At 43.4% G+C, this 17,807-nt stretch overlaps 1 protein-coding gene across 25 annotated transcripts in view; it reads left to right on the forward strand.

The window, feature by feature from the left end:
• The window catches only part of Syne1 (spectrin repeat containing nuclear envelope protein 1), a 471,855-nt gene extending 454,447 nt beyond the window's left edge, over positions 1–17,408 (forward strand). For 23 of the 25 annotated variants that reach the window (XM_057763198.1, XM_057763205.1, XM_057763207.1 and 20 more), the window contains 7 exons: positions 395–606; positions 4,050–4,250; positions 5,666–5,794; positions 7,363–7,575; positions 8,614–8,706; positions 10,081–10,139; positions 16,472–17,408. In XM_057763198.1, coding sequence (XP_057619181.1) covers positions 395–606; positions 4,050–4,250; positions 5,666–5,794; positions 7,363–7,575; positions 8,614–8,706; positions 10,081–10,139; positions 16,472–16,712 — 1,148 coding nt within the window. In that variant the 3' untranslated portion in view covers positions 16,713–17,408. The remainder of the gene's footprint in view (positions 1–394; positions 607–4,049; positions 4,251–5,665; positions 5,795–7,362; positions 7,576–8,613; positions 8,707–10,080; positions 10,140–16,471) is intronic. The other 2 variants (XM_057763214.1, XM_057763215.1) reach the window with 1 other exon arrangement.
• Positions 17,409–17,807: the final 399 nt, after the last annotated feature.

Here is a 17,807-nt window from a genome sequence, read left to right on the forward strand (position 1 = left end):
TATCCCATGACAGAGGAGGGTGGCAGAGTGTCAAAGTGTGTCTTCTGCTTCATTTACTCAAATGACCTCCCTGGTCTACACTGTCAGTGTCTGCATGGTTTCAGAGGACTGTCCAGGAAGAAGTCAAGGATGGATTGATCTCCTCCCACGATGCTTACTGCAGTGTTAAATTCCGTGTAGCAAATGTGCTTTACACCATTGTCATTAGAGAAACAGATAGGAAATCAGAGCCACTGAACCCATTTAGCTGTCGTTACAGGCAACAGCAGAAATGATCAGAGGCATTACTGTCCAATCTGTTGCCCTTTAGTTAGCCACCAGGTATCTCTAAAGCATTTCCTAAAACCCCACCAGTGTAGAACTCCTGCTCACTGCTCTGCGCATGCCCCACCAGGTGTGATTGACCGCTGGGAGCTCCTCCAGGCCCAGGCACTGAGCAAGGAGTTGAGGATGAAACAGAACCTTCAGAAATGGCAGCAGTTCAAGTCAGACCTCGATAACATCTGGGCCTGGCTAGGCGAGACCGAGGAGGAACTGGACAGACTCCAGCACCTGGCACTCAGCACTGACATCCACACCATCGAGAGTCACATCAAGAAGCTCAAGGTACCTGTCTGCCTTCCTCTCATCAGTCCGAAGACCATGGTCACGTGTAACAGCTAACAGATTTGTGTGTGTGTGCATACACATGTGCATGTGTGTAGACATGTTTATGTAGGCACAGAAGTGTATATATATATATATATATATATATATATATATACACACATGTTTATAGAGATCAGAGAACAATCTCTCTTCTGTATTCATCATTTTGGCTGTTGAGGTTTTCTGTTTCTTTGTTTCTCTTTTTTGAGTCAAGGTCCCTCATTGGCTAGAATGTGTCAAATGGCTATGTTGCATAGGCAATGAACTTCAGGAATCTTCCTGACTCTTCCTCCCTGTCACAAGGATTATAAACACACCCCACCATGCCCTGATTTTTTTTTTTAACCTGTGTTCTAGGAACCAAACTCAGATTCTCATACTTGCACAGTGAATCATTTACTAACTGCTGCCTCCCAACCCATCTTTCATAACTTCAGTCTCTAGTTCTATACTTCCTCGGGGCATCAGCCAGAAGGCATGTGGGTTAGTATTCTGAGCAGTGCGTCAGAATGCCTGATGTAAACAACCCTATAAGAGGCAAGAAAGACTGACGGCCTGAAGGTTTAGTTGGTAGTTCCTTACCTTGACTTCATGCATGTGGGCAGAACTTCATGGTGGCAGGCATATGTGGAGGACACTGTTCGCCTCATAGCAGACACGCGACAGGCAAAAAGAAGCAGCGTAGGACAAGATACAGCGCATAGGACAAGATACAGCCTTTGAAGGAGACTCTTTCTCTGTTTCTACTAGGTAGGCCCTAGCTCCTAAATTTCCAGAGCTTCCCAAAGTAACACCTCCAACTGGGGATCAAGCATTCAACACAGGACACTGCTGGGGACATTTCCCATTCAGCAGCATCTACCCAAAGTGGACAGGATGCTCTTCTCTTCCCCAGCTGTCTCAAACCCAAGTTGGTCTTTAAAATTCAAGAGAAGGACTGAACTATATAACAATCTACCATGCAAATTATCACTTACAACTTAATCAATTAGTATTTTAAGGAATGGCCAGTTAGGTTTAGTACAGAACCTGGGATCTCTAAAACCTATCTGGTGTCTTCACAGGGGAAGCATAGGTTTGAGAGCTTTGCACGTCTGTATAGGCTGGAGAGAAGTCATTCCCAAGGTCACATTAGTGTGTGTCTTTGGGAGACCCGGTGAAATCATTTGACTGTCTTCAGTCAGCACAACTTGCTAAATGGATTATGGCTGTGGCAAAAGCAATTGCATAGTAAATGAGCAAAACAATACAAATGTGTGGAGTTCTTGTGGTGAAACACTCGCCACTGGCATCTGATTTTGGCTCGGGCTGGAGGAGTGCACAGATATTGTCCTTTACTTACACGTCTGGCTCTCAGCCTTCTCAGCCAGTTGCACTTGCATGTGGAAGCTTGTGAGCCCCCTCCAGACCCGGGGCTTCATTTCTCTTTGGTAGCTCTGGAGCTCCTGTGATTTTGTCTAGAGGACATCAAAACCATGTTTCTTCTCAGTGAGAAGCCTCCTGGGATAACACATGATCCGTTTGTGTCCCTGTGGTCTTTAGTGTATACTGTTCATTTTGGATTGATGTTATTGTGGCTTTTCTCCTGGTGATCGTGTTGCTTTCCTTTGAACTTTCAGACAAAGAAATGAATCTTCCTGCACACAAATCCCCATTGCAGTGTTTTGGGGTTGCTCTCTGAGTCAGCCCCATGAGCCCCAGGACAAAATACAAATGAGATATATGCTGCTTACAGGAGCTGCATACAGAAATGCATTTTTCTCTAGCGTTCCCAAGGCACTCTCTGTAGATAGTTTTGCATTATAGCCAGGATCCCTTAAAAGAAGACATGTATTGTTGACCAGAGTCTGAGACTTCAGTGAGAGCTTGGATGGCATTCTGCATGGCAAGCAGCAACCACCTGTCCCACCCACATCTTTTCCTGAACCTCTCTCAATAGATCCATTCTATATTCTTTGTCAACAGATCCTTGGGACAACTGACGACATTTTCCCGCATCTGTTGACTTGTGACGTCTTTGTGGTGGCATCCAGGGAACCATGTTGAGAACCTATAGTAAAAAATTTAAGTCATTAGGAGGACGACAGAAATAATGAGAAACTGTAGGAAATTACCCCGCATAGTGTGATTTTCAGAATTACTTACTCAGGATGTTGAGTGTTTTTCAGCACATAGAGATTCTTACTACAGAATTAAGAACTCAAGTTCTTGGTACTGAGTTCCCAACTGTTTTGCTTTGTTTAATGCATGAAGCCAAAATTGGGTTGTCTGAGGGTTTTGTTTGTTTGCTTATTTTGTTGTTTGTTTTTGGAAGTCAAGCTAAATTTATCAAATCATAAAAACCCAATGAATTTTCTTCACCACAGCAACAATGTGGCTTATGACATAGTCAGGGTTAACTTGTAGGCCAATGAGCCCGCATTTTCGGCCATTGGAGGCCAGAATTCTAGGCTCTGAGGAGCTTTTCCCTCCTCCTCACACACAGAGAAGTTTGGGTGCCACAGGTTTAGTGAAATGAGACTATTACTCTTGAGAAGGTTTTGAAAGGCCAGAGCCATCTTTCCTCAAGCTACAGGGCTCAGTCCCTGTTTTGTTCGGCTGTGGTTGCCTATTTCTGCACGGGGCTCGGGTATTCAGATCCGCCATTCATTGTACCAGGCATCAGAATTCTCTGTGAGTCTCTTCTTGCCTTGGGAAGTCCTTTCCCCTTGGCCATTTTAAATTCCCACTCTGCAAAGCCCTAGCAAACATAACAAACATCCTGAAAATGTAGCAGTTGCTCATTTTGTCATAGGAACTCTGGAAACATGGGAGGCAGCGGGTGTGCGTGTATGGGTGTGTACACATGGAATGCTACTGTGGTCCACATCACATCCTGTTTGAACTTTTTGAACCTCATGTATTTTCTTATGTTCTATCCTTGTTATTAGTTATTATGTTGTTAGTTATTATGATTCTTTTTTTTAATTGTAGTATCATTTTAAGTGATATGTACCCATCATCCCTTATCTGGCTGACCATCCTGCTCAGGGCATGTTTTAGTGTGTGTATGTGTGTGTGTCTGTGTGCAGTTGCACGTGTGTGTATGTGCATATGAAGGACAGGGACACCCTCGAGATCATTCTGATACTGCTATCTGCCTTTTGTTTGTGACAGGCCTGGAGCTCAATAACTAGGCCACACTGACTAGATGTCGTGCAGGCCCCAACATTCTTCCTCTCTCTACCCCAGCCCTGGGCTGATAAGCATTCACCACCACACCAGGCTTTTTATGTGGGTTTTGGGGATTGAACTCACAACAGAGCTCTATCCCCAGCTCCTAGTGAAACATTTTCAAGGGACGTAAACGTGATTTTTTGAAAATATTTCCATCCTTGTTCTTACTTGATCGTTCTCCTTAGGAGCTCCAGAAGGCCGTGGACCACCGCAAAGCCATCATCCTCTCCATCAACCTCTGCAGCTCAGAGTTCACCCAGGGGGACAGTAAGGAGAGCCACGACTTGCAGGATCGCTTATCCCAGATGAACGGGAGATGGGACCGAGTGTGCTCTCTGCTGGAGGACTGGCGGAACCTGCTTCAGGGCGCACTGATGCAGTGCCAGGTTGGTAGGGCTCTGGGCAGGTAAAGACACCAGCCTGGATGCTGACATTATAGTTGCTTGACGAATGTGGCTGCTCTTCAAAGCCAGTATTTGAATGAGACAGCTTTTCTTATTCCTGGGGAACCTGTTCCTGTGACCTGTGTTCAAGGAGTTTTATCCCATCTTCTATCTAGCTAGATAAAAAGCCAGTGCTTACCAAGTTGACTATCCTTCTTTGACTGATCCACTTAGTCACTCAAAATGTATTTGCCAAGCATTTAGGCAGATAAATTTTGCACAACAAAGTGAGCGTTACAGATACAGATTCATCCATTTGTGCCGGCATTTACCGAGTTTCCTCTGTGTGCCAGGTAAATCTCTCGGCAGTTAAGATACAGTCCAGCCTCTGCTTCTGTTCAAAAGACAATAGCAACAGAGTAGGAGAAACTGACCTGATGGCTCAGTGGGTAAGGGTGCCTGCCACCAGCCTGGAATTCATGTGGCAGAAGAAGAGAAATGGCCCCTGAAAGTTGTCCTCTGACCTCTACATGTGTGTCATGGCATGTAAACGCCCCCTTCCTCCCCAGAAAAATAAATACATGTAATAAAAAAACATTTAGAGTAAGGAAATAGTTATCCGAGGAATTTATAAACACATGTTTGACAGTAATAGAGAAAAACTATTACAGGAGGGAGGGCCAAGAAATCCCGTGGCCTTTGCCAGATGCGGGGAGGATGTTGTTTGAAGGAGTTCAACAGCTGGGAGTTCCATGAAGTATGCAAAGGTATTGTCTTTCTTAGAGCAGCGGCAAGAAGGCTGTGTGGCTAGAAGGTCAAGGGCCAGTGAGGCTCTGATGGCATCCAGACTGTACACAATGAAATTGGACGACCACGGAGTGTGATGCATCCTGGGAAGCGGGAGGTCCCTGTTGCTGTTTCTGGCTGTGTCTACTGTATGTAGGGGCACATCAAGAACAAGGGCAGTAAGCACGTAAGAAGATGAATGAAGGGGATGCAGGATTGAGCCCTTTAAACATGGAGAGATTCGAGCATGCGGAAGACAGTTGCTTCTTTTCAGATCACCTATTAGTGCTGCTGCTGTTTCGTTTTGCTTTGTGTTTAAGAAATTAAGTGTTTTCATGTCAGTGGGCTTCCTGTCTAAATGTCCCCACAAGTGGTAAATTAGATGCTCTAGATAAGAAGATGACCTCATACTGTGTGGGTCACAACAGCACCAGGGCTGCAGGGATCAGGCCATAGCCGCTCTACCTCCTAAAACAAGCAAGGACCTTCCTCCCTGAGAGGTCATGTCCTGGTCACTATGGCGCTGCATATTTCCCATGATAGCCATAAAAAAATATATTCTAGGAAAATGTACCTTCCGCAGTTATTTTATGCTCTGTGTTTTTTTTTTTTTGGTTGGGTTTTTTTGGTAGGAGTTCCACGAAATGAGCCATGCTTTGCTTCTCATGCTGGAAAACATTGACAGAAGGAAAAATGAAATTGTCCCAATTGATTCTACCCTTGACCCAGAGACACTTCAGGACCATCACAAGCAACTCGTGGTGAGAATTCTAGATTTTTTTGAAAAAAAAGAAAAAAACAGATACATTAAGAAAAAAACAAACTTTTGCATGCTCTTCACTTATGCTCCATCCAAAGTCTCTAATCTAATTCTTCGGTGCTGCCAGTCAGGAAACAAATATGTGTAAATCACCTTGCCAACACGATTGCTCATTGCTCAATTGTACTAATCTTAAGTGTTCTTTATTTTAATCAACTTGTGTCTATCAAGGCAGCCTTTTTAGTGGATTATACTTACTTTTAATCCAAACTTTGTGCATTACATCTGCAGCCTTGAAGAGCAGTACGATGCTCTGACAAAAGCAACCGAGGAGGGGAAAGGGTTTCTGGCTGGTAGTTCAAGGGCGCAGTCCATCATGGCAGGGCATGGGAGCAGCAGGAGGTTGACTCAGTTGGTCACGTGGCATCCACAGCCAGGAAGCAGAGAGATGAATGAATGAATGCCAGCACTCAGCACTTTTTCTCCATGTATGCAGTCTAAGATCCCCTTCCCAGGGAATGGCCCTCTCACTATTAAGATAGGTCTTCACAAATCAGTGAATGCAATCAAGATAATCCCTTACAGGAATGGCCAGAGACTTGTGTCCCAGGTGATCCGAGATTCTATCAACTTGGCAGTTAACACTGCCATGGTGTATTTAGTGGCTTATGGTAAAACTGAAATTAAACCAACTTACCTGAAGAGAGACAGCTGAGTCTGTTTAAAAGGACTTAAATATACCAGGTGAGACACAAACCTCAGTGGCAGGTTTGCAGAAAGCCATGAGATAACTTACTGTCACTATCTTATAAAACAAGAACATAACTATTTCTTAGAAGCTAGACGCTTTTTCTGACACTAAATTCAGCCAGAAATTTACTGTGCAAATTCATACACAGGGATGCTGAGACAATTTAACATGGAGTATAGCTGGGTAAATGTATAGATGATAAGGAAGCAAGCTTGAGTTCCATTGGAACATACTTTGTATCTGGTCTGTCCCTACGGTAATACAATACTATAGCCTAGCAGTCAGTGCTCACTCACCCAAACTGCTGAATTGGTAGCTTCGAATTCACTATTAGAAGGATCTTTGAAACCGATAGTGGCGCTCTTGTGTTTCCACTCACCCTTGGCTTCTGGCAGGTACCTGTGGATGATGGCTCACTGAAGATCGTTTCAAAAGATTTAGCTAGACATATTTGAGTCTGTTCTACCTTGATAGTAGCATCTCATTTTTCTGTTTAACAGGGTTATCTTAGACCCCATTTGCATGGGGCTTTCCTTTGTCAGAATCTTCACGTCCCTTACTCGGTTTAAACTATCCCATAATTCTTACTATAGACCATGTGCCCAGTGAGAGCCCCAAGCTTAGAGGGATTTAGAGGTCCCTCAGAATATAGTTGGCTATAACAAGGTTAGCGTGGAATCCCCATATCACATGTCCTGAGCTGCAGTCCTAGTTAGAGCCTGAATGTCACAGGAGGTTCAGATACGAAGGTCCATGTGGGCAACTTTCTCCAAGTGCCAAAACTTCTTAAAGAAATATCCCCTTTTATTTATATATAGCAAATAAAGCAGGAGCTGCAGAAATCCCAGCTGAGAGTGACCTCGCTGCAAGACATGTCTCGCCAGCTCTTGGTGAATGCCGAGGGTTCAGATTGTCTAGAGGCCAAAGAAAAAGTCCATGTCATTGGAAACCGACTCAAACTTCTCTTGAAGGAAGTCAGCCGTCACATCAAGGATCTGGAGAAGTTATTGGACATGGCAAGCAGTCAGCAGGTGGGTAAGGCCTACAACACACTGTAGCATCCCGCAGAGAGACTGAGGGACCACTTGTCAGACCCGAGTGGCCACTCTCCATCACAGCTGCTTCGAGAGCTGTCTCGAAATATAAAAGCAGACTCGTCAACTTTTACAACAGGACGGTGCTTTTGAGTCTGTGAAATCCAGGAGACCTCTCCAGCCTGCTCCTGTCAACCCTGTTGCCGTGACTACTCTGGCATTTCATTTCAACTGTGTGTTTAAGAAATGACATGTTTTCAGGTAGACAGCTGCAATGGACCGATATAGTCCTTGCATGTGATTTTTGGGTTAAACAGGCAAGAGAGCATGAACTCTCCTTTCGAATCCATTCTTTTGCTCATTCATTCATTCATTCATCATTCATTCATTCATTGAAACGGTCCTCTATGTGTTTATTTTGTCCATTTCCCCTCTTAGAGCAACTCTATCATGGACATATTGTTAGTTTTGAGACATGTGCCTTGTAGATCCAGAGTGCGTGGTAAGGTGTCAGACATTCAGTTGTGAAATGCTTTCATGAACACAAAACTGCTCATTCCTCCAGAAGCATTCTGAGCACAACCTCCCCCGGGTCACAGCAGGGTAGACGCAGTTTCCTGACCTCTCAGACCAGTCGCCTAGACAGCTGGCATTTGTTTTGAACGTAAACGAGTTGGATTCTGTCCATCCTGAGTGACCTGTATTTGTAAAGACTTTCCCCCGCCCACCTCTCCCCACCCCGGGCCACTATCAACTCACTTGTGCCCATGTCACTAAGAAATAAGGAAAGATAAAAATAAAACACTGGCTGTGTTTCTCTGAAGAGGCAAACTAATGTCAAGAAATCTCAATAAATTAGAAGAATTAGGTTTCATTCTTGTCACCTTAACTGGGTTTCCTTGCGGCGGGTCTGAGTTTTGTGATGGAGATGTAGAGATAAAGGTGGAGAGGGCTGAGCCAAGAATGCTCAGCAGCAGCAAGAGACCCCAGTGCCCTGGGATGTGCAGCTGTTGAATGCATCCCTTTCTCTTGCAGGATTTGTCTTCCTGGTCTTCCGCAGATGAGCTGGACACCTCAGGATCCATGAGTCCTACATCGGGCAGAAGTACCCCAAACAAACAGAAATCGGTAACTCTCTGCTGGCCCTTTCCAACTGATCCATGGGTAGGAAGTGTGGATAGTGACAGTGTTTGTGTCTCCAGGGTTCACAGGCTCAAAACAAGAAACCCCAAAAAGAAAAGAAAGGCCATTCACCCATGCAAAGTTATGTCACCTTGCAGCATGGTCTCAGCAATAAAAAAGAGACTTTTTTTTCTGTTTTTCTTTTCATTTTTTCTTTTTCTTTTTTTTTTTTTAAATGGGCTCAATGTGTGGCTAGTACTCATGAAGAAAAACTTTTTTTTTTGGTTCAATTAGCCATTTCTAGAATGGTGCTCATATATATATACCTTTGATATCTCCTTTCTTCAAACCATCACCAGCATGTCCACTAAATAAAGGTGGGTTGTAGTGCCCAGAAGTGCCTCAGCCAGCAGGGGTGAACTGTGGGCATCTTATGAGTCGGCTAAATTGATAAGATGGATGACGTTGCATTAACTCTCAAGTGAAGGGGCTTCCGAATGGTGGTGCCCAAGGGCTTCTGGGTACTAACCCTGAGAGGGCAACTACTCAAGCCAACACTATACACAGCCCATGGTGGGGGCTATCTCACCAGAGCGCGCAGAGGATAAGGCAAATTTGACTCCTGCTCCCCTCTATTCCTCGATTCTCTGTGTAATTAGAAGCTTGTTTTTAATTTTTGTTTGATATTTTTGTCTGGCTTTATAAGTATATTCATTCCACTTCCCCTTAGGTGTTAGAAGTAACAATTTCATTTGTATTTTTTGTCATATATACTTATGTTCTATGCTGATACATGTGTTATCCTTATTAGAATTTTGTTTTACCAACATTCACTAGTTTCCTATAGATCCTAGTTTAAGAATGTGAAGGAATACTGGCTTTTCAACTCAAAATTTAATCTTGATTTGTCTTGCGTGTGCAGCATTTTGGACTTCCTCTCTACAGAGAACCCTCTCATTTTACTATAAAAATTCTTAATATCAACTGTGCCTCAAAGTTGCCAAAATGAAAAAGCCTATGTGAATGCTCTTTGAAGTATACAGAATGATAAAGTGAATTTCATTTTTAGAGTTGGCAAACGCACAGAGAATATTAAGTAACACAGAATCATTTGTGCTTGTGCCAGGGGGAATAGGAGCGGCTGTGCCCACTGCGGGTACATGCCACCACGGCAGCTCATGTTGGCTTAATGTCTGAGACTGTAAATATGAGTCTATCCCCCTCCTGAAGAAAAGCCAGTTTCCTTGGTCCATGGGTACCAATCATTGCGTTTGATTTGTTTGCCCTTTGCTGCATTCTCGGTTGTTTTCATTGGTTAGCTTGTCTTTATTTGCCTAGACTGAACATTCTTCTTTCTTTACCCCTGTTCATTGCAAACAGCCACGAGGCAAATGTAGTCACTCACAGCCTGGACCCTCTGTCAGCAGCCCAAAGAGCAGGTACCTTGTTCTCCTGGTTTCCACCTGTTCTAGAACCCAGAGAGGATGATGCAAATTGCCCGTGATTTAGGGAAACCTCTAATCTGGGTAGTGGAGATATTGCAGCCTGTCCTAGTCAATTGGAAGAGAAATTTCCCCATAGAGAACAGGCAAACCTCATAGCGGATAGTAGTCATCTCTTCCATCCAAATTTTGTTTCCCTGTATTTAGCCTGTCTGGTCCTTTCTGATGAAGGAGGCTCAGTGTGTCTATGAATATGTGATTAGATTAGCGGCACAACTGCCATTGATTCACGGCAGATTTTTGTCATCCTCTCTGCTTCTAGATTTTTACCATAAGGCAGGTAATTGATCTATGAATTATTTCACCACCCACAGAACCCACAAATCTGCATAAAATATACTAACATCCCCAGTTCGTTTGTTTTTTATTTGACCTTCTTGTTTTATCCAGATAGTGGGTTTTGGATTTTTAAAATGGCAGAGCCTAATTTGATGTTTTTTCCATTTAAAAAACAAAGTACTTTTCTAGATACTTCAGCTTGCCCTAACCCTCTTCTGCCAGAGCCCTCGGCCCCTTGTCTTCTTCACACTTGGCAAGCTCTTCCACTCTGAATCCAGGACCAGCCCTTACCCTCCTCACTCTCCCGAGAGCTGACCCCAGCAGTTGTCACTGCTGCCACCCTATCCCACCCTTGACTCTGAGGTCCTCATTGTTCCTGCAGTTAGCAACGCTTCGCCTTTTCCGTTGTTGGTGTGATGTCTGTATGCCTTTGCCCTTCCTCAGCTCAGTTTGTGTTTCCCCAGAAAACCTTTTCTTTCTTTCTTTCTTTCTTTCTTTCTTTCTTTCTTTCTTTCTTTCTTTCTTTTCTTTTCTTTTCTTTTCTTTTCTTCTTTTTCTTTTTTTTCTCTTTTTTTTTTCTTTTTCTGTGAAGTGAAAATACTATTCCTATAGCTGGGTTTTCATCCCAGTCCTAAGCAATTCCCTGAGAAATATTTGTCCCTCTGGAAACTTAACACCACTGAGAAGAAATCTAAATGCCTGCAGGGAGGGTGGAAATGGGAAAATGTGGCTGTAAACAGCCCCTGAGTAGTAGTCTGGGTTTCCGTGCTGTGCTCCTCAGGGTTGGCTGTTTTATGTGGTCACCCCCACTCAGCTGAAGTAACACACAGACTATTTTTAAATGCTTTTTTTCAAGCCTTCTTTTACCATAATTTTTCTCCTTTTTTTTGTTTGAAAACAATGTTGCATTTTTGCTTTTTTTTTCCTTTTTTGAACAATCTGGAATAAACTAGCAATAATGAAAGATAGAATATATTTCCAAGGTCTTAGGCTGATCATGTTGGCCATCTGTGGGTGTTCTTATATCCTCTTAGCTACCTACAAGGAAAGGCAATCGCATACTGTAGGCAAAGCCTGGTGTTATATAATTCGCTTTCTCCCACAAACTTGGATGTGCCATGCATGACCCACCGGATTCCTCTGAGAAAATCTCAGGTCCAGTCTCTAATTGACAAATACCCTTTGGTTCACGAAACCAAGTCTGTCTGCTCCCCTAATTACGGTGGGCTGCCACATAGGTCTTCTGAATATGTGGAAGGTATGTTTCCTCGGGTATCAATTGTTTCTATGTGCCCCCTAAAAGGGCTCTTGCCTATGGGTCAGCCACATTCTCACTGCGGTACCCACAAAACTCCTCTCAGCTCTGTTCTGTCCAGCACCGCTAATTAACCTCTTTCTAATAATTCACCAGTGCTCACTTGGTTACCTGGGAGGGACTAGATTACAAAGAAACTTCCCCTGAGTGACACGCTCCATCAGCCACCTTGGCAGACAAACGGTGACTGAACGTTCTGGGGCTGCTTAAGTCCGGGGCCCCTTAGACAGGGTGCACTCAACCCTGACCATAAACGGAGAGGGGAGCTGAACCTCACTCACAGTCTGGGCTGCCACGGTGTTCCTTGGCATAGAAACCTTGAGTTTGATCTTGCACTGGTCCAGCAAATCCAAAAGGTAATTGAAGAAACACGGGATTCAGAGACGAACACTGGTTTCTGAGGCCAAACAGGAACCAATTTGCAAAGGTACAGGTGTGAAGGGAGAGGGTGGATCTTCTGTCGTTACTGTTTCAACTCAATGATAACTGTATTCTCACTATTACGTATTTCATTTGAATTTTAAGTTAAGTTAGGTTAAGTAATTTTAGTGTTCCCATTGAACATTATAATATTTTAACTGAGTGAAAGCCAGTAATTACTCGGACTCGACACTCTTTAGACCTAAACCTACAAAACCAACATACAAAGTTTTCTTCAATTAAGAGATTTGTCAATCTATCAGAATCCAGAGATTCCTAAGATTGTTTGCAAGGAGCTTCCTCAGAACTTACTAAAATTATAAGAAACAAAGAAAAACAAACCTGGGCCTGCGTTTATACTAACTCATAGTACTTGTGGTTTTTATTGGGAGTAAGCACATGGAAGCGTGCCTGCAGAACAGGGCTTCTCTTGGTCCAGCTGGCATCTTTCTCCAGACTGATCTGACCTCAGATTTTGTAACCCTGTTGCCAAAAAGTCTCCTATACAGATATGCATGGATGGATGATAGTCCAAAAACTCTGGAGATGGCAGGCTAGGTTTTGGCAAGATGGCAGACTTCAATTCTCCATGTGGGATAGATGATAACCTCACTCCATAACTCAGAACAGTGAAAGGCAGGGCTACGCTGGGAGCTCTTGGCTTTGGCATCCTCTACACAGAGAACTAAGAAGGAATGGAAGTCAAAAGGATTGGCTGAAGTTCTGATTGGAGGAACAAGAGGTGTCCTTTCCAGTTGCCTCAAGGTAGTCAAATATGTTTAAGCAAGCCAATGGGAGTTTTCCCTTGCTAGCTTCCTAAGAACTCCCATAAATGCTCTTCAGTTTCTGGTGAAATTTGTTCCCCAGTTCCTTCTGTTGGACTCTTCTTGGAAGCGCATTTGTTCAAAGCATTCAGAGATCCTTAGCCTAAAGCAGTTGCCCTTGTGAGGGCAGCTGCCTCCTGCCCCAGGACAGCTGTGGCATGGGACACCAACAGGCTTCTCTTTTGCTCCTTTGAAGTAAACTGTCCCAGCATTTGGGGGAAAAGAGTCATGCAGTTTGGGAAATAATATCTTCGAGAATACTGTTAGTGAATTGGAAATGTTTTCCTTGAAGAATAGACTGAGTTCAGCCGTTCCCAAGAACAGAACTCACGCACCTCCAGTGCAGCCACGCAGAATAATTGTTAGATGCTGGCATTTGTGTAGTACCTAAAGGGTTTCAAGAACTATGCTAAGCCTTGTGTGCGTTACCTCAGCCTGTTAACCTTACATCCCCACGCCATGGCTAGATCCCTCGACTTACAGACAAGGACAAGGGATTGAAGAATGAATACGGACCTCACAGCACTGAGGACACTCTTGTAGTGAAACTACACCTCTCTGCCACTGGGTTGTCCATAATAGGGTAAATCAAGCCATATGTGCATAGGACCAGGTCAACATTCAATTTGGAATAAGGGAATAAAGGAGGCCTAATTTGATGGCTGAAGTTTGTCTTCTGAGTCACATACGTGGAAATACTGGATTTCAAAGACCATAGATGGATACCTAGAAATTCCTGCATACGAAATTTATTTACGCTGTTGCCATTGCTAGCTGAAAAACATCAAAACAAACTGAAACTATTTTCCCTCAGCTTTACAAGGTGTATGCATGGAATGATCTCATTATATCTTCTGTGGTCCTGTAGAATTTGGAAAATGTGTTACCTTCTCGATGTGAATTCTCAGGCCTCCTGGTTCTGTTTAGCATAAGGACTTTTGTGTTAGGTGTTATTATACCCTGCTCCCTCCCTTACTGCTCTCCTTCCTCCATAAGTGACTATGTGTTCTAGAAAAATAGCCCAACAATTATTTAGTCATCAATTTGAAAGAAGAAGAGAAAGGCAGGATATGTATTTATTTATAGAGAATAAGTGCATGTTATTCTGGACAAAATTACTTAAAATATCTCCATTGATTAAGTTCTTTGGGTAGAGTCACACATTTAAGTTTCCTGTATAATTGCAGTCCAGTGTTATCCACATTTATACAGAAGCCAGTGAAGATTAGGAAAGAGTCTGCTTATCACCTTTGTCCTTGTGTTGAATTTCCCAGGACTCTTCAAACATGGATGATCTCAGTTCAATAAGTTAGTATTACAAAGTACCCTTTTCCTTTGAGATCATTAACCTACTGGAACTAAAGCCTCTAGGACAGAGTCACCCTGATGAAGAAACAGCTTTGAAACTTTTGGAGTTCTGTAGTTATTCCAGGTGGGGTGGAGCCTTCTCGCAGTTGGTAGATTGAACATTTCCAACTGCATAGGCCAGCCACAAGTACTGCATGTTCCCTTTGTCCCAGCCTCCATCCATTAGTTCTCTCTGTGTTGGCATTCTTCAGCAGTATGAGTCCGGTGGCAGTTACATTTTAATAAAGAGGGCTTTGATGTTGTTTAGTGTGCCATGTCCTTCAAAAGAGTCTGTCACATGTGAGCCCCTGCTCTCCAAATGATGAATGACAGTTCTTGTTAGGAACGAGCTGGTCATGACACAGTCTCTGTTTTGATCCTGATCGTTAATGTCACAGAAGCCAATCATTGACAAAGAGGAGCTATCCAGCTCTGTTTGATTGAATTAGCAGTTGTTTGTGGACCTTTGCCCATCACTAAGGCATCCAGATGTCCCCCGATGAAAACGCAGCAGTTAGATATGTCATCACGAGGAACGTAGCTCTAGGCCATTGTGCTGTCACTTACCTAGTTCCAGGGGGAATGTTCTTTGTCAAGGGGTTATTGTCACACAACATGTACTGAAGAATCGTATGAAAGAAAAACTCAATACAGAGCTTGCCCTGTCCTTTTAACCCATGTTCCTCAGGACACTTTGAAGCAAATAAGAATCACATAAGATATCAAAGGGAAAAATGCCTTTGCTATTTAATATGCTAAGCTACCCCTCTTCTTCACAAATGAGGAAAGGAAGGTCAGAGACCCGGGTATAGCCTAATATATAATGGCTACATAGTGGCCACCTGTTTTTTATGCAACTTCCTGGAAATGCAGTCTCCTTATAGTGACATAATGGCACGTGACCAATGCCTTTATGGCTGGAAATGTTGATCTTAAACCCAAGAAAATCAATTCCAGATGGTTTCTTAGAATCTGGGCCTGCAGACTCACCAACATAGATTTTATATTTTCTTCTCCCAACAAGGGCATTTGATGTCCTTATGTTTAATTATATGAACTCACTAGGGAATTTAGACTAGGGCTTTAGGAATAAATCTTCTTGATATGTCTGTTATTTGTGCTCATAGGGTGCTGTTTGATATATATGTCCACAAAATAACTCTTGTAAAACAATAACTCCTTAGCCTTTTCCACACGTAACCCAGAAGAGCAGTAGTGACTGCTCCAATAAGGAGACAGTGACACCCATTTAGAACAAACCCCACTTCCATATTCAGGACTTCATAGCCACTGTTTCTCATGAATAACAAAACCTCTATGCTTTTTCCAATGCACTTGAAGCAAAATAGGAAGACTTGGAGCTTTGGATCTAGAAGGAGCTTCAAGGTGGCCATCTTTCCTCTTTGGGAAAATGGTGTCAGTTTCTGAAGGCCACCCATGCTAGTGACAAGACCAGGCTAACATCTGCTCTCCCGCAGCCATGTTCTGTAGACAGACGCCATTGCTATCCTGTGCCGTTCTGAGACTGCTTCCACAGGCCCAGATGCTGCTGCGGTGCAAGATGAAGCCAGGGCTTCCCCTGAGATCAAGTAGCTTTCCTTGGTCGGAGCGATGTGGCTGGGGCACATTTGTCCTCATGCTACGTAAAGCTGCGGCACACTGGGGTTCTGACAATTTTGCCTAAAAATGTTTATTAGTTTAAAAAAATGCATCAAAATCCACATCTTAATTATCCTGAATTTATTTCACGTACACAATTTATCATTATGGATGGAAGAGTTGTCACCAAATTGAGTAAAGGGAGTATAACTTGAATGTATTTTGTCACCTGTAATTGACTGATGGGATGTTTAGCTTTGAGTTAGTGCACTTTCCAAGCATGGTGCCCTTGGTGGTGGGGAAGCCTGCAGAAGGCCCTTAGTTCTTAGGTTGGTGGCCAGCAAATGACATGGGCACCCTGCAGAGGGCTGGCTACTCACTGCCAAAGTGGGTGGTGTATTGCATGGTCCTTTACATCCCAGGAAGGCGCTAAGGCAAGAACCAGTGCCCATGAATTGAGCTTTTTATGTCGATTCTTCCCTCAGGTCCACAAAAGGTGGCTGCGATTCCTCCCTTTCTGAACCCAGGCCAGCGCGGGCGGGTCGATCCTTCCTGTTCCGGGTTCTCAGGGCTGCTCTCCCCCTTCAGCTGCTCCTGCTGTTCCTTATTGGACTCGCCTGCCTCGTACCCATGTCCGAGGAAGACTACAGCTGTGCCCTCTCCAACAACTTCGCCCGATCATTCCACCCCATGCTCAGATACACCAATGGTCCTCCTCCACTCTGAAGCAGGACGTCCTCCACACAAGTGCTGGAGGACGGATGGGCCCAAAGCAACCCCAGGCTATCAGAGAGTTTGATCTTAGCAGAGGGCCTCTCGTGGCAGCTTCGGCTCTTCTCCATACCCTGTGTATGAAAAAATCAAACCTTTGGACATGGATGGTAAACAAGAGGAGAACAAATGGGATCGGGACAGTGTCATTTGACACTTTGAGCCTTAACACTAAAGAAATCAAGTTAAGGACATAAAGCGTTCCCTTGACCCATAAGTCCAGGCCTTTGGCATAGCCAGTGGCTCCAATGGGCCATCTGGGCAGCTTTCCTATGGCGCTGCTCCATTAACTCAAAATCGCCCTCCCGGGCATCATGTCAGTATCGTACAATCTACCAACCTGCTGGAGGCGCTAGAACCTCCTCATATACGATTTTTAGGGTCACCTATGGCAGCTTCCTCTCTACCTTGGTTTCTTCGGGGCATGATGTTTTATCGTTGCTTTAGAGCACAAGCTGTAAATCTGAAAGGCACTTTTTAAAAAATAAAAGGTATAAAGAAAACCTGGATGTAATAAATAAGATTATGAAAAGCTTTATGTGAAGAAAATTGAATGTTATAGTATAAAAAAGATATTTATGTATGTACAGTTTGCTAAAGCCAAGTTTTGTTTGTTGATTTCTTTGCATTTATTATAGATACTGTAAAGTACTTTGTCTGTGTCTTTTATTCCTTTAAAACATACCTTGAATTTTCATTATTCAGTAGGATGTAGCATAAATTATCTCTTTGCTGTTATTGTTAAACCATACTTTGTATATGACAATACAATTTACATATTACATAAAATAGCATGGTTTAGTATAGCTTTAAACGAGAGAGAGACAGAGAGAACTGAAAGTTATAGGACAAAATTTTGCACAAAACAAATTTGGAAAAAAATCAATTGTTGCAAGGAGGGCCGCTTGTTCATCCTGGCCGCCCGGCTAGCGTAGCCCCAAAATAACCACACAGAAATTATATTAATTAAATCACTGCTTGGCCCATTAGCTCTAGCTTCTTATTGGCTAACTCTCATATTAATTTAACCTATTTCTATTAATCTGTGTA

The sequence above is a fragment of the Chionomys nivalis genome, chromosome 2, assembly GCF_950005125.1.
Source record: "Chionomys nivalis chromosome 2, mChiNiv1.1, whole genome shotgun sequence".
Taxonomy (NCBI): Eukaryota; Metazoa; Chordata; class Mammalia; order Rodentia; family Cricetidae; genus Chionomys; species Chionomys nivalis.